A 17530-nucleotide genomic window follows, 5' to 3' on the forward strand; every position below is an offset into this window, starting at 1 on the left:
GTAAAACGTAATTCATTTGCTAATGCTAGATAAACATTCGTTCTTATCATTCCCTTTACAGGCAAAAGTAATGATAAACAATTTCAGTTAAAATGAAGAAATGTAAAAAATACGTATTCATAAAAAAACATTTAAAAAAACGAAAAAAAAAAGCTAACTACGAGTGAAAATGAACAGGAAACTATTTAATGAGAAAAAGGCTTGTTGCTAATATTTTCGACTGCTAGTTATCTATTGAAAAAATGGTAAACTTAAAAAAATATATATATATTTCCACATTAGTGTATCAGGTTATCTACAGTTCTCGTTTGCTAGATATTTTATAGATGGCGCCACTGACTGAAACGCTGTATAACGAAGCATCATCCACTTACTGGCTGCAGACTCAGAGGGAGTGAAGAGAATATTCTCTTTTTAATCACGAGAGAACCTGTCACTTTCTTCATTGTTACGTCATACATCTTCACATTCCCCTACGTCATTAAATGCAGGGCCGGATAACTAAATAGGCAATGTAGACAGTTGCCTAGGGGCCCCGAGGTTCTGAGGGGCCATGGAGAAATCTTAAAGTTGAAAATATGTAAGAAAAAAGTTCTTTTCAACAAAAAAAAAAAAAGGAAGAATGGACTGTATTAATTGTTAACAAACATTATTGGTAATACTTAAAATTGTAGTCAGAACCTAAAACTATAGGCTTTAAAATGAGGGGTAAGTTATAAAATTTGATAAAGGAATAAGGAAGATTTTGCGTGGTGACAGAAATACAAGCTAGAGAAATAATATATGAGATTATGTATAAAATACACGTGTGAGGGGGCCCCAACACTTCTAATGCCTATGGGTTCCGAAGCCCTTAATCCGGCCCTGATTAAATGTTGGCGTAACAGTTCCAATAGGACATTTTGGAACTGTTGTTGTCGTGTGCCAGCGATGCTGGCAATTTGGGGTGCGCTGCTTCACTTTTCCAACTGTACCGTAATTTGGTGTGAAGTCCGACTTCTACAGTGCACACATGCCATAAGTACCCATTTATGGGGTAGGCAACCATTCACAGAACAGCAACACATCCACACAAAGAAAGGACAAGGAAAAGAGACAGAAAGTACGTCCATGCCCGAGCCGGGATTCGAATCCGGACCTTCCTGTCACAGTTAAACTTCACTGACCACTAGACAAGGCAGGCGGCTTTGGAACTGTTAATTTATCATAAAGCTTTCATCCTGCCCTGCTTGTTGAACCATTCTTGTACTTTGTATAAACCTTCAAAATTTTAAATAAATCTATGGAGGGCGGGGCTATTGCTCTCCTCACACACATCAAGCCACTATAGTCCTTAAGATGTTGACTGTTTTTAATAAATTTTTACACAACTTATTGTTTTAATCACTATTTGAAACGTAATCGGATATAGCAAAAGATAAGCAAAACTAATTTTTAGAAAAAAAAAAAGTTTTTTAGAGCGTCTAAATTCCTACTAAGCAGTTAACAAAATTTTGTCGATTGCTCTATAATTAATTCTTGTATTTAACTTAAAAAAAAAGTATTATGTAATTTTAAGTCAATTCCATTTTGAGGAGCCAAAGTAGAAATTATCAGCAATTTGCAGCTTTTTCGCTTTTTTTTTTAAATTCTTTTCTTCGAAATTTTAGACATTTATCCTATATATCAAAAGGCATTGTTAGCATTTTTTTCCAAAGCGAAAATTTCGCGCTAAAATTGAATCAAGTAGACGTTTCGTACTATAGTTGACTAATGGTGTGTGAAACCTTATGGGAAAAAAAAAGCTGGGAGGGGGAGGGGAGGTATTTTTTCTTGATACTTCTAAATTGACTTCGTTTTACGATACTCTAGGCGTTGGGAGGAAAATAGCAGCAGGGTAAATTGCTTTGCTAATTGATTGCGCTTGTAACCAATAACTCGAACTGTTACCGCATTTTGATTTATTGTTTAATGTTTCGATTTTTAAAGCTTTTTTTTATTATTATTATCTCGCGAAGTTTTATTTCATGCGTAATAAATGTTCATTAGTTTCGTTTTAATTCGAGGTGCTGTTTATAAAATTATAGAATTGTGAATTGCCTTATAAGTTGATTGCATTCTGATCGTTTTAGACAAAAACAATTGTTTTGAGAACACAGTTGACTTCTAAATACTATGCGAACATTCATAATTGTATAAAGTATGTATTTTATTACAATTTTAAAATATTTTTAGGCAATTTTTATCATAATCAATATTTTTGTTTTAGATTAAAAATGTAGCCCATAGTTTACTTTAATTATTTTCGCTGTATGAACCATAATTACTTAATGAGCTTTTCGATCACTAAGTCATAAAAAATTGGATATTAATCAGTTATGAGAAAATCGGTTTATTTTACTTAAATGTGTTTTAATCATGATGAAAACTTTTTTTTCTATTTCATTAATGTTCTTTATTCAGAATGAAATAATGAGACAATTGGTTTATTTTACTTAAATGTGTTGAAATCATTAGAAAAAATTATATTCTATTCTTCATTAATGTTGTTTATTAACCATGAATGAAATAATGAGAAATTCGGGTCTTTTTCAGTTAAATATGTTAAAATCATGAGAAACATTTATCATCTATTCTCAGTTATGTTCTTTATTCGCCTTGAATGAAATGATGCAACAGGAATTACCTTGTTTATTAATGGGTTTCTTTCGTAATTACTCGAAATATCCAAAGATTATAGTATGCAATTTGTGGTTGCAGACAGCAGACGGAGGTAAGTTTTTAACAAAAGAAATGCGGGAGTCCTATATGCTTCAGAACTTCTTTTCATTAGTAAAAATTTTGAATTTCGTTCAGCACGCAAACATATAAAATGAAAAGAAGCACGAGAACCTGTGCGCTGTCAAATTCTTTAATTAGGCATATTTATGCCCCGTAGCAGAATCAGCACGACGTTGCGACGTACATCGCAGATTCTTGAGTCTGCAGACCGTTTCTTAGGTAGGGACGTTTAAAGCCTACAATTTTTAAATTAAAATTAATCTTTAATTTCAGCGAGCGAAGATCAGTATCGTACTTTTTGGGATGTAATACATTGGTAACATAACAGTACACAAAGAAAGAATATTCGATTTTATAATACAACTTGCATTGAAACAGTACTTTTTTTTTTGGCAATAAAACTAAATTTTCAAAAAAAAAAAAAAAAAAAAGTGGAAATCTTTCACTTTTTTTTTTCATGGAGCAAAGTGAAAAATGAAATATTTTTCTAATGAAATATTTTATATTCGATTATAAAACATATGTTTGATCAAAGAAATAAGTAAATAAAAGGTTGAATAAATAAATGAAAAGATAGTGAAGCAATAAACGAATAATAAAACGAATAAATCGATTAATAGATGAAGAAAAATAAATGAACGATTAAAGGAATGAATAAATAAGAAAGTAAGTGAATAAATGAATAAATATAAGTGAATTACTAAATGAAGGAATGTAAATGAATTAATTAATAAATAAAAACGTATGTGATTATATTAAATGATTGAATGAGTAAATGAAACAAACTTTTTCACTTTGCCTATATGTACTTGACTAATTGCACAGTTTATTAAAAATGCAAATAATCTTAATGTTAGTTAAATTAATTGCATTGAATATTTGAACGTCTTAATTAATATTTAAAATGTTAACAACAAGAACTTTATGATTTTATAGAAACAAAAATAATTTTTGATTTACAACAAAATAGTATTGCTATATGAGTGAGTATCGATTTTTGAAAATTACCTGTATTACCAAATGTTTTTAAAATCTTCTACGATATTTTTTTTTCTGACTGGAATTGACTATCTATGGTACTACATAGTCAAAATAATACCCGATTGGTGGGTTTAAAAGCAGAGTAAATGTTTCATCATTTCACTTTGCCCCATGTTCCCCTATTTGTATTTTCTAGCTGAGCATCTCAGTTTGAAACATTTCTCGGTGGTAATTCGGATATTACGATGAATCTCATGTCGAAGACTAGTTTTACTCTTGCAGACTATTTTTTTCTCTTGCAGACTGTTTTTGAGATTTTCAATTTCGCGGCTCAGAGTGCTGAAAGAAATTATGCTCCCGGGTATTTGTGTATAATATTAATTGTGTGTATATTTTAATAACTAAGTGTAAACTTTACGTACATTAATTTCATAGTACATGAAAAATAGTTGTCAATTCAATTGGCTTGTTTTGCATTAAAATTTAATAATCTCCTTGCTCATTTCCAGCAAAAAAAATGTCTAGGCGAAACTTCGGTCGTAATAGTCATTAAATGTACAGAAAAATTATCTTATTAGGATTTGAATCTTTGAGGATTTGTCTTAAAATGTAGAAACGTTTTCCATTGGGGGAAAAAATTCTTGTTTGGTCCGAGAAGTCACAACTATAGTTGGGGCAAACCTAACCTGGCAGTGTCGTAATGCTGTGGTTAGAATCGTGGCCTTGGTGGCCTGATCGGCAAAGCATCCGACTCGTGACCGCATGATCTGATTTTGACAATCTAATGTTTTGAAAGGATTTTTTGTAAAGTGTCATCTGAACTAAGAGTTTTTTTTTTTTTTTCACTAATTGATTTCTAATTGATCGCGTTCGAATACTCGAATTGAAAATGCATTAGAATGATCGGTAGTAGATAGACGATTTTAATATTTTGTACATGCTTGCTTACTATTGCGATAAGTTATGAATGAAACTTTGAGGTAAGAGTGTCTTGTAGTGCTGCCATCTAGGAAGCAAAATCGTAACCATAATAAAACTTTACGCGAGGTGCTAAGTGATATATTTGTGCTGTATAACAAAAGCTTGTTATCCAAATGAAGTTACTAATTAAACGTTTTATTTCAGTTTTTAATAAGTATTTACAGCTACCAGTTTGAGCAATAACGAACCTGTTTTTTTAATACGAAGACGAATATTTACTTGCGTTTTTCGGTGAAATTATTATACCTTAGTAATCATATTTCCGTTATATATGTATTTCGCCTTTTCCAAAAAATTTTGTTCGATAATTTCGGCAGTGTTTTTGCTTTATGAACGGCTGTTTTTGGACCAGTGTATTTAAATAGCATTTTTAAGTATCCCAAATATTTATACGTCATGGCAGCGGAAATGTGATTTCTTTCATTCTTTTTTTTAAAGCTATGAAGGACACATAGTGCTTTTATATGAAAATATACGAAGGAGGATTCATAAAAATCAAATTAATTTTTGTAATAGTAAGAACATTTTAAATCTAAATACCATTGATTTACCATTCCAAACTTCTATGTATCAAATAATGCAATTTTAAATCGATATGATTTTCCTTTGCAAGACATTTGGGATGAGATTTTACGTGTTTGAGTTTCCCCAAAACCTTATCCAAAGAGTGATGTAGTCATTCAATGTAAAAAAAAAGTACCATGGTTTAATCATCAAGTCATACTGTAAAAAGGGCTGGTAAAAGTTACATTTTTCATTTTTCTTCCTTTTTTTTTATTGCATTTTGTAATCAATTGTACGTTGAACTATTTTATTTGGTTTCCGAAGAAAAAGTAAAGGCTCGAAATAAACGTCTAAATTGCTCTATTGTTATCATTTAATTCAAAACGCGTTTCTTCAAATAACTCGAAAACTCATTTCTGCAGATACTGCCGTTTAACTGCCTACGGCAGCATAACTCAATTCTCCAATGTTAAAACAGCATCAGGAGCTGACCCAAGGAACTTGTAACAAGAGTTATTTCCTTCTGAATCATTGCATCTCGTCCGAAAAAAAAAAAAAAAAAAAAAAAGATGGGAGACATACAACTTTTGCTCAACATAGAGAAGTTGGCATTAGACATTCATCAATGGTTTAGTTTAAATTATCACCAACCAGGAGGGAAGATTTTCATTCCTTGCAAGTTAATTGCTTGATGAAGCTCTGGCTGATCATATCGTTCTACGACATTTTGAAGCAAGGAGGTTAAGCCTTGGGCCTGTATGGGATATATACTTATCTGTAGATTATTACCTGTATACTTACATTTTGTCTTATTTTTATCTGATCTGCTCAAGAAATATGGCCCACTTTTACAGAAAGAAAGTTCATTTTTTGTACCTAAAATTAAACGAACTTATTAAAATTATATTTTTCAAGTTCATGAAATCTAAAAGAGTGGGAGACTAAAGTCTCCCACTGTTAAAAAATTTCTGTAATAAAATATTTTTTTAAAAGTCAAATTCATTTGAAGATTTTCCTTTAAATTGCCTGTTTAGATTAACCTACATTCAAATCGTAAGATAAAATATTTCTACTTCATAATGTGTCACTGTGTTGAAGAAAAAAAAATTGAATGTATTCTATTGTAATCTTCAAGATTGAATTTGACGCGTTTGATGCCACACTACAAAAATTAAACTTATAAATGATATTTAATTTACCAAAACTTGATATTTGTTGACCTAAAAATGTCCTAAAACTTTACCGAAATTGTGTCCTGAAATTTTTAATATCGCCATTCCGACCCCTGATACAGGGAGAGTGTGAACTAACAGTAAAGATTTGAAAAAATGAATTTTTAGACTGTGATACCCAGGGTTCTCCGATATATATCATGATATATATCACAATATATATCCAATATTTATTTTGAAAGTATCATGAAAAAATAAATATTGAAACTATCAAAATATCAGCTACGGTATTTTCAATATAGAGATTATATTAATCATAGTAATTTTGTACATTTATTATTAAAATTAGCCAAAAAGTTGTGCACTACATTTTTATGTTGTATTAATGCATCATTAATATAACAAAGTAATATAATTATTTTATATTCATAAAATTATTAGTAATGTAACAGTTTTAAGTCATATTGAAAGTGCCTTGTTAAATATCAAATGTTGGTTAGAAAAAAAGAAAATGTCTAATGACTGTGCACCGACTAATGCATATTGTTTATTTCTGAATCATATAAGTGTGTAAAAGTAGCTGTCAGAAAAAAAGTGTGTATGACAGCTAATGCTAAATTAACTCCATTAAAATTGATAAAAATGGGTATAAATATAGTAAGAAACCTTAATTTTAAGTCCACATATTGTAATAATAAAGAAAATAGAGTGATTTGAGGATGCATTTACTTTTTTGAAGACTTTAGTTTGCGTTAATTGAAAATATGATGATATTGTAACGGTTTTCGGTGCGACTTCCACTTTCTTGAAATGAAGACACAGTTCTTGATAAAAACACAGGAAATTTATTTACACTATGTACAGGAAAGATCGTCAACAACTGCTAAATTATACATCAGCAATTAAGCAATTATCACACAACACCGTAAACTCAACGTTTACACACGTATTTACTTCCAAATACGAAAACAACACAGCGAAATGCCTCGCAATAAACAGAGCAAATACGCTCTCAGTTCGAAATCTCAATCGAAACTCCTTTCTTTATCACGCGGGACCCTTTTATAAACATCGAAAGAAATCTCTCAAATATTCCAAACGCTTCTGGAAAATAGTAGACCAAATTTTATCAATGAACAAAAAAAGAAATAGGGGGGGGGGTCGTATACTTTTGCTATATGTTTAGGGGTTGTATATTCATTACGGGAAACTATTTACAGGTTACGTTACTACAATAATTACTATTTACAGGATTTGTAACAATATTTTCGAATCCTGAGACACCAAAACTCCAATAGAGTGCTCTTCAATTTCACTGAAAACACGCAGTGATCCTTACACTAGTTGCCCATTTCCTTCTTCAGATCCTTTGCTTCATCACCGCTTCGTCGAGTAGTAGTGAGTCACCGTGCAATCGACAATTAACTCTAATTGAACTCCGGAGACAAAAGAATTCAACGGTAAAGCTTACACTGACTGCATTGAGATCTGGATGGACGGGAGCTCCGGCAGTTGTTACGGTTTGAGCTCAGCTCTTAGCTTGCGGTTTTGAAATTTGAAGTCTCAATAGGAGTATTTAATGCATAGTGAAGTTATTTACGATTTTCACATGGATTAAATGATCGAATCACCATGGATTAACCAATTATTTAATTAGAATCGAAGTAGCTTGATGGTTTTGGTAAGTTGAGCATGATTGCCTGAAATGAAACAACTTGTAAATTTAGAGCGATTTTGAAGAAAATTTGCTATTTTTGGTATTTTTCGCGGGTCACATATTTTTTCAATTATTAAAAAGAGTAGAAAATCGCCCATCAAGGGATGACGGGTGAAAATTGCTTCTACATTTGAACGGAGCAGATGTCTGTTCGGTGATATTTTGACAGTTGAAATTTTAACCCTAACGCCAGTGAATTAACTCTAACTCCAGTAGATAGCGTTCATTGTTGACCACTTTTTCGTTTCTTCATTCTCCTAAAATGACAGTTCAGTGTAGACTCGTCAGAATAAAGCATTTTCCTGCATGTCAAACATTACCAAAAAAGATTATCAAATTATCATGCTATAGCGCGAGTTTCATTGTTGATGACGTCAGTAGCGTTACTCGATCAGTGAATTGGCTATTATATATATGGTTGATGCTCTTCTTTCGAAAAGATTTTAGCGTCTTTTATTGCTTTACTATGAGAGAAAATAAGTTTTACCTAAAAGTCAACGGTTTAAAATGTGTCTCGTTCTAAATGGGACAATCTTGTTTTCAGGTAGTTTTCCCGTTGTCCGGAACACAGCTTCCAACGCCAAATGTCCCATTTTCTGAAACAGTAATTACAAGAATGAACAAATAAAAGATGCGTAATAAGAAAAAAAATGTTTTGTGGTTTGACTACTGGTAATAGATTAAAGAAGGATCTTCCGCATCATTATTATTGAATATAATTTATATTTATTCGACATCAGAGAATTAGATTTTTCACTTTATTTGAAATCAACACCCAAGATACTAAATACTTTCTTTTTGAGTAAAATATAAGTAAAACTTTTTTAAATTTTAAATTTCTACATGATAATTCCGGTTTTTTTTCGATAATGAATATTAACATTCAACGTTAAGTGTTCCTACTGTTACCAAAAATTTTTTCATTCCCGCTTTGAGTAAGAAATAAATGACCATTTTTGGTAACCTCTTCGCGTATTCACTTGCGTTTACGCGATAACTTTACAATAATTTTAATCCTTGACATAAATTGACTTCTTGGAGATGTAATTCTTTTCATGTGCCATTTTAAACTGTCTCTGGGACGTCATTTATTTAATAGGCCGTTACATGTTCTCTGACATCTCCGAAACGTCACTGTATGTCAAGGGAGACTCTGAATTTCGAATTTTCTCAACTTTGAGTTCAATGCTAAAATTTTCTCACGAAAGATTATGGAATGATTATGGAATGATTTAAAAAATTGCTTTTGCTGTCGTGTTAAAGTTAGATTGGATTTAAATTTTAATTGCAATTTTTGTTTCATGAATATTTGTGAGAAAAATTTTATGTTTAATTACGGTTGTGACAGTTTATCAAAAATAAAGGGGGAGAATTGTTGTTTCTGAGAATTGATTTAAGTATCGTCTGATAGAGTGAAAACGTCTTGGGATTTATAACTTATTTTTTTCGGATTTTGCTCGAAAAATGTAATCTCTTTTGCAACTGAAATTAATGTAATAAATTTTATATAAATCTTGGGTAAGTTTGTGATTTGTGTGTGTGTGTAATTTATGTTGCTTCTGTCCAGCATTGAGTACTTTCACAGCTTGTATTATTGACTGTTGTATTACAATTTATTTCGGCGTTATTGTTTCAACTGAAATTGCTTTTGTGTTTTTTTGTTATTTATGTTTTAAAATGAATTGTTTTTTGTTTCTTTAGAGAGTGATTGGGCTGTGGACGAAAATCATTCCATTGGTAACAACAAAGGGGGAGGAAGGGGAGGTGGCGGTCCACCAACAATTAGAGGTAAGTTTCTGTTCTTTCTCCCCCCCCCCTTTTGGAATTTTTGCATCAAAACATTTAATTGCATAGTAAATAACATAAAAACAACGTGATAAAATGCCCTTTAAAATTAAAAAAAAATAATAATAATATAAGTAAGGTAGAAGGTACAGTAAAAAAAGTTCTTTTTTTGATACATTATTGGGCCATTCCACGGAAAAACTGATATTTTTTCCCGCGCGTGACAACTCATGTGTTTCATTAAAAGTAATACTTTAAAATGTTTATGAACAAAACTCTGCTGCATAAATAATTACGATCGTGTGATTTCCCCGAGTTAAATCTTTTGTTTATTACTAGAGATCCACCGAATAGCGAATATGCGGTTAAAATTCAAACCGAATGTTCGGCCGAATACCGAATATTTTAAGAAAAATTTTAACTGCAATATGTGAATTTCATGCCGATGTCAAATAGAAAATATTATTTTATACTTTAGGAAATGTAAATACATTTCCATTTAATATCGTAAATTGAACTACGTTAAGCATAAAAAAATAATCATTCCAAAACCGAAAACTAATTAAAATAGTAAATGTCTAATTTAGTTGATGTTTCTCTGCAGTTCTACATAAATGGATAATTAATTTTTCTACCACTATATGATCTGATAACCGATAATCATGGTAACATTTCATGTCATAAATAAAGAATCTTGTATTTATCTTACATACAAATACAAATCCCGGTGGCTTAAAACATCATTTCAATTTATATAAGTGATTTTTAGCCTACTTTCCCAGTAAAAGTCAGAAAAAGAAGAAAAAAGCATGAAAGAAGGCTTAATGCAGCTTAAAAATATCGCGAAAAACAAAAAAAAGTCAAAAATAAATAAAATAATTAAATAAATATAGAAAAATTAAAAATTGGAAAGTAGGGTATTGAGATGGGGAAAAATGTCTGTCGGTCTGTCTGTCTGTCCCCCCCTAATAACTTTTGAATGAATAGTCCGATTCGAACAAACTTTTTTTTGTTCGAAAGATCTCGGCAAGGACACCTCATTCCCATATTTCACTTTTTGATCTGAGCTATTTTTTGTCCAATTTTGAACAGTTCAAAAAAACTTAACATTAGCGCCTACGGGGAAATTCAAGGCAATTCCGAACTGTGAGGCGAATTTGCGTCAAACAAACGTTGTAGGAAAAAAGCTTTTGATGAAAAACGTATATATGAAATATCTTTTTGATTTGAACAATTTTCCGTTCAATTTTGAACAGTTCAAATCCCTTAACATTAGCGGCTACGGGGAAACTGAAAGTCAATGTAGATTCCATACTTGAAGACGGATTTACTTCAAACAAATTTTGTTGGAAATAGCTCTTGACGCCAAAATCCAGACTCCGACTCCGAGAATTTAGAGGCACCTGACTCCGACTCCTGTGCCCGACAGTTAATCGGACTCCGACTTCCCGACTTCGACTCTGACTTCGTAGCTTTGGCAAAAATTTATACACGGAGGACAAATGACTAACTCCGATTCTTGGATATTCGACTCTGACTCCTTTATCTCAAAATGAGATTGACTCCGACTCCGCAGTTATGGTTTTAACTGTGAAATACTTATTGTTGATATGACTTGTTTTTATTTTCACGCTAAAGTTTAAATTTAGGTATTTAGCTATCGGCGAATAAACTCGAAGTCATTTATGTTTCTCCATAAAGGTATGCGCAGACGATTTTTTTTTTTTTTTTGACAAAAAAAAATGATTTCTTTAAGTTGACATTTTATTGTTTTTTTTTTTTTTAAGTAAGTGCATTAATTCATTTTAAAAATGTTTTTGGCAACAGGGGAAAAAGAAACGATTTTTTTTTTGATATGATGTATTTATTTTAATTTTAATTATTATTTTTTCGTTTTGAAAGCTGTTAAAGATTTTTTTAATGGAAAAAAGTGTATTAGCTGCTTTGTTTAAAAGGTGCTGCTATTTTATTATTATTTTTTTTAATTTTTATTTATTTTTTATTTATTTATTTATTAATTTTTACGCATTTAATTTTTTTTAGATGAGTGAGGAATATTTTATTCCTAGAAATCAGCTTAAAGTATTTAAAAAATATGTTTGAAAAAATTTGCGATTTTAGCTATTTTTCAGAATATTGATCAGGTACTAGAAAGTAGTATGGGTATAAGGGAAAGTAGGCTCGTCTAGTTCTAGACAGAACTTCTTATTTACAATGTGATAAAATTACTTTGAATATGATAAAATTAACAAGTAATAATCTAAGTTAATTTTGTACTGAGGTACTATATTATAACTTTCATTCAATGTAAAATGAAAAATAATATATATGTTTCTTTACCAATTATCCAACATTTAAATTTGTTTACTATTCGGTTGCCGAATATTGAAATATTCGGCCGAACCTAACATTCGGTTTGTCTGCCGAATATACAGTATACGGAATGCCAACCGAATATTCGGTGCATCTCCATTTATTATCCATTAAAACTATCAATTTTTATGAACTATATGTACTGGCACGTGCGAGAGAACATGGTGGCTTTTTCGTGGAGTTAAACCCCTAAGGTGACATTGGCCTATTTGTGTTACCACCAGAGCTTTCTTCGTTTTATATTTCTTTGATTAGCCACTGGTATCTGTGATCATGAACTTGACGCCATATAATGCACCATTAAAGTAAACTATAGGATGCATTGCAGTCTCTGGCAGTGTTGCCAGATTGGGGGAATTTTCCCCATTTTGGGGAAATCTGGTGCTCTCTGGGGAAATTTTGGGGAAATGGGTTTTGAGGGGAATTCTTTGGGGAAAAATTTTTCTCTTGGGGGAAAACCTGGGGGAAAAAAACCTCGAGGGAAAAAAATCTTGTATTTAAATTCACATCTTGACACACACACATCTGGTAGTTACATTGTTTGTACCAAACAACTTTGGTTTAGCTTTGCTCAACTTTATGGAATTCGCATTTCGCGGAATATTATGCTACGGAATTCGCATTAATAGTTCTGTTTGAGTAACTAGTTGATACGTGAAACAGACAAAAATAAGTCTGATGGAGAATGTTCTTGGATAAATGTGTAGAAAACTCATAGTTTAAATGTACCTACAGAAGCAGAGTAGTAAATGCGAGTAGAAAAAAAAAATATTTGGCTATTTCTTATCTCTCGGTCAGGTGCTTGTATTATGTGACTAGTGGCACCCGCACGGCTTTGCCCATAGTAGAAAATTAAAAGGTATTTTGGTTCCCCTGTATATTTACAAATAATGCATGATGAATTTTTCGAAAATTGGCTTGCCATCGTTACGATATCACATTATGATAACGTGGTAATTTAGTCGTCCATCTTATGATAATTTTGGTCGGGAAAATGTTCTTAAAATTGGAATAGAAAAAGAACAAAATCGAATTTTCGAAAAATCACTTGGAGGTGCACACCCCCCAAGCTACAAACTTTGCTAAATTTTATGAAAATTGGCCAAACGGTCTAGGCGCTATGCGCGTCACAGACATCCAGACAGGCAGAGATCCAGATATTCAGACAAAGAGATTTTCAGCTATATTATTAGTAAAGATAAAAAAAGATAAAGAAAACAAAAAAAAAAAAAAAAAAAAAAAGCGAAAATGGGAAGAAAAAAAAAAGTTGGGGGATTTTATAAGAAAATTTGGCTATTTGGGGAAAAAAAATTTTTCAAGAGACAAAAATATCAGAGGAAGTCGACTCATTTTATGAAAATATTAGTGGAAAAATAATTTTTGACTTTGGGGAATTTTGATAGAAAACATCATTTTTTGGGGAAAAGTGTGAAGGGAATTGGGGAAATCTGGATTTGAACATCTGGCAACACTGGTCTCTGGCTAGTGGCGGCTGAAAGAAGTAAAACCAAAACCGACCCACTTACTTAAGATATGACCTGTTCAATGAGACATCTGTCTTGTTCGAGCAAAATTGAAATGTTTTACCCCTTTGGCTATTTTTTAAAATCACTGCAAGGTGGCGTACTCACGCTCTATAACTGTGAATAACTTTTGGTTTTCCTTTACATGCTATTGTTGTCGTCCGTAATAAACGTCTCGCCATTGATAAATGCAAATTGTTCTTAGTTGCAAACTGACTTTTTTTTTTTTTATAAATCTCTGAACAAATCATTTAATTGAATGGTTGATTCCCAATACAGCTGTCTTGTTGTTGGCTACTTTTAGTAACATAAACAGTGAAGTTTAAAATGAATCAGTTAAAGACAAAAATATGCCTTCAAATGCTACGCTAGAGCTTTGTGAAGAGTTACGATGAAAGTAGACGCTATTCAATAATATTCAGTATTGTTCAAAATTTAATTTTCAAGTTCCCCACTTCTTTTTTATTTTCTTTTCAACTGTGCGCATTTTTTTTTTCCTAATATTTTAAGAAGCGACAGGGAACTGTTTCGAAACGTATTTTAACATTATTTCCACCTAAGAAACAAAGCAATTATTATTGGAAATTCGGGACTTCGTTTAATATAAACGTAAATCTATTATTTTTAAATCAAAATATTTTCATAATGCATGAGAAATAATAGGAATATTGAAATTACCTTCGTTATTTATTTTCCGGTTTCTGACAATGAAATAACTGGTGCTTTTATATTGCAATAAAAGATGGAAGTTTATAAACCCAAATTCTCTCTCATCATTTGCCGATCAGATTGCCAGGCCCCTCTTTTAGCTCTCTCTGGAAATTATTTTTTCTCTTGATTTCCAGGAAACGTTGTGTCATCACCATGGTAACTCAGCGATTAAGTATTCGGCAGCAGACGACCCGACTCCGGTTTTGCGCATGCGCTCTTGAATGACAAGAAAAACAACAAGTGTCTGCCAAAGAGAATCGCCCCGAGAATTAATAGCTTTTTCTACCCGTTTCCTGAACACATGAAACGATGGCAGCTCTTTGCGGTAGATATTACCAGTTATAATTTATGTGGGCGCTGAATGTGTACCGCTGCCGCGGAAATATGAACCTGGAGGGTTGATATGTAGAGTGAAATTTGAAGCATTTATTACTTTCTGTCTAGTTTGAAATCGTATGCACAGGGTGTCTGAATGTCTTCCGGATTTGGGAATGTTACTAGCGAATAAATGACAAATCAGATGTCACGATTAATTCTTTTTTGTGTGCGTCAGAATGAATTCGTTCATTATTTAAATAATTTTCCCCTCAAAAATTCACCCATTTTGGAATTTTTTACGCTAATTCGATATTTAACTGGATATTGTGAATTCTGAGGTGCCCAGGCTCCTAAGGGCGTGCACAGAAATTTTCAGGCCCGTCACAAATGACTTTTACGGACCCCCTCAATACCCTCAATATTGTTTACTCTCACGACCCTACATTTATTTCACCCCTCATTTTAAGAATCTGGAGCCTTCTTAGACTCGGGGCAGGGCCAACAGGTGTCCCTTCTCCCTCCCTATGTGCGCCCGCGCCCTGCATTTTCCAAAGGGAGGTAGCACAAACTTCCAAATGCTATGCACCACCCATAGAATGTGACCAGTCCCCAAAAGTTGATCAAAACACCCCTTCCTGCTTAAAACTTTCAATGAAACCCTCTGCGCCGTAAACCCCTTCTTCGTGGGCACCCCTAGTTTATTTTCTCTTTGTTTAATAAAATTAAAATAGCTTCATTCAACATTGGCTTTTTGTAATGTAAAGAAAAGTTCAGTTGTTACAGCTAGTGTTGCTATGTGCCTGAGCTTTTGCTTGCTATTTGATAGATGGTCGGAAACTTTGCCCGTAAAATATTCAAATTATTAATAATTATGTTAAATGAATAACTTGAAATGAAATGTATGAAAATAAAAATCAAATAAAAATAAACAAATAAAGAAATAAACGAATAAAAAATAAGTGAAAGAATAATTGAAAACCTACCTTAAATTTCAGGACATTTTAGAGAAAAAAAACTGTGTATATACGTTTTCAAAATATTTTTTATCTAAAAATAAAATTTATACGACTTTCTAGAATGCGTTACGAAAACGATTTTTTGTTAAAAATAATATGCAAATAATTAGTTTTTTCTCAAATTCCGAAATGGATTTTTTTTTCTAACGTTGTCACGTATTTTATTTAAGAAAATTTTGTACACTTCATATGTTTGAAAAAATTTTTTGGGAAGATACTTGTTCAAAATAGAAAAACGATTAAAATGTTAAACTGGACTGAAATTAATTGCCATAGACCAGAATTTTTGTTATTAATGAGGTTACCTTTCGGATATGTTAAAAGATGAAAGGTTCTATTGAACATACATAATTCGAGAGCAGTGGTTGGAAAAACTACATTTTTTTTTTGTAGTGAACAACAACTACAACTACTTTGTTACAAATGCAGCAACTACAAACTACTTTTGAAATGTAGTCGGTACTTCGCTACTTTCCAAAAAATAAGTAAATACAAAGCATACACAATAGTTGTCCCTCAAAAAATGAAAGTCAATTTTTCAAGTCGCATACACTCTTGTATTTTTCCTCTTGTGTCAAAACAATCGTGAAAAAAAGTTTTATATAATTTGCACAGCGGCAACCCGTGCCGACTTGTACCTGAAAGTGTAAAACAGTACTTGTACGCTAGGCCAAATCGAAAAAAAAAAAAAAAAAAACTTTTTTTAGAAACTCGAAATTTCTGTCGATAAAACGTTGCCCCTGTACCCAACACCCCACATGTACCACAAGAACATTTATTCAAATTAAAAAACATTTAGATATGCCACACTTGACCTAAAATTTATAATTTTATTTAAAAAATTGATTTTTTTTTTCAGTTATCTTTCAAAAAATTACATATAAATTTAAATAGAATATCAAGTTCAAAAATTACTAACGAACACATTTACAGATCAACAATTATAAACGAATAGTAAAAAAAAAATATTTTAAATGAAAAATTTAGCTCAACCTGGAAAAAATCCATATCTTTGAGTACTATGTGGGAGATTTAAAAATTGCAGGAAAACAGAAATTTCTATTTAACACTCATTACCTACTTTTCTACTTTACTGTTTATATTTTTCAGCTTGATAATTTCGTAAAATCTTACATATTTGAAAATATGTATCAAAAACTTAATTTTTTGAAGAAAATTATAAATGTTAGGCCACGTGTGGGATATATAAATGGTTTTTAATTTGAATAAATATTTTTATGGTGCATATGTTCAAATTATATGTTTTTTTTTTTTTTTTTTGACGTAGAAGGATAAAATATAAGAGAGTGTCCGACTTGAAAAATCAACTTTCGATTTTTTTTTTGGGGGGGGGGGGACACCCTAATACACAAACATACCGTAAGAGGATTGAACAAAAAATATTGATAAATTAGCTCTAAGACACTAAGAAAAATGTCCGTTATCATACTCTCATACACTGTAATGCTCGCATTTATTGTAAGTCCTCCAGAACAGTTTAATTTCATCCTTTTCTATAACGGTTTCAGTAGCTTCTTTTTATTTGGTGAACACTGTCGAAAATTTAAACCTCGCTAAAATATTTTTGTTTTTCAATCTTCGGTCTGTTCATCTAAAATTCATCAAATTTTCAACTCGCGAAATCACCGATATCTTCATTTTCGCGAAAATAAGTGCTTTTTTTCAATA

At 31.7% G+C, this 17530-nt stretch overlaps 1 protein-coding gene across 1 annotated transcript in view; it reads left to right on the forward strand.

Annotated features, from left to right (window-relative positions):
* Window positions 1-17530, forward strand: part of LOC129222498 (uncharacterized) — a 570167-nt gene that overhangs the window by 364028 nt on the left and 188609 nt on the right. The window contains exon 3 of the mRNA XM_054857011.1: window positions 9817-9903. Coding sequence (XP_054712986.1) covers window positions 9817-9903 — 87 coding nt within the window. The remainder of the gene's footprint in view (window positions 1-9816; window positions 9904-17530) is intronic.

Source organism: Uloborus diversus, chromosome 5 (assembly GCF_026930045.1).
Source record: "Uloborus diversus isolate 005 chromosome 5, Udiv.v.3.1, whole genome shotgun sequence".
Taxonomy (NCBI): domain Eukaryota; kingdom Metazoa; phylum Arthropoda; class Arachnida; order Araneae; family Uloboridae; genus Uloborus; species Uloborus diversus.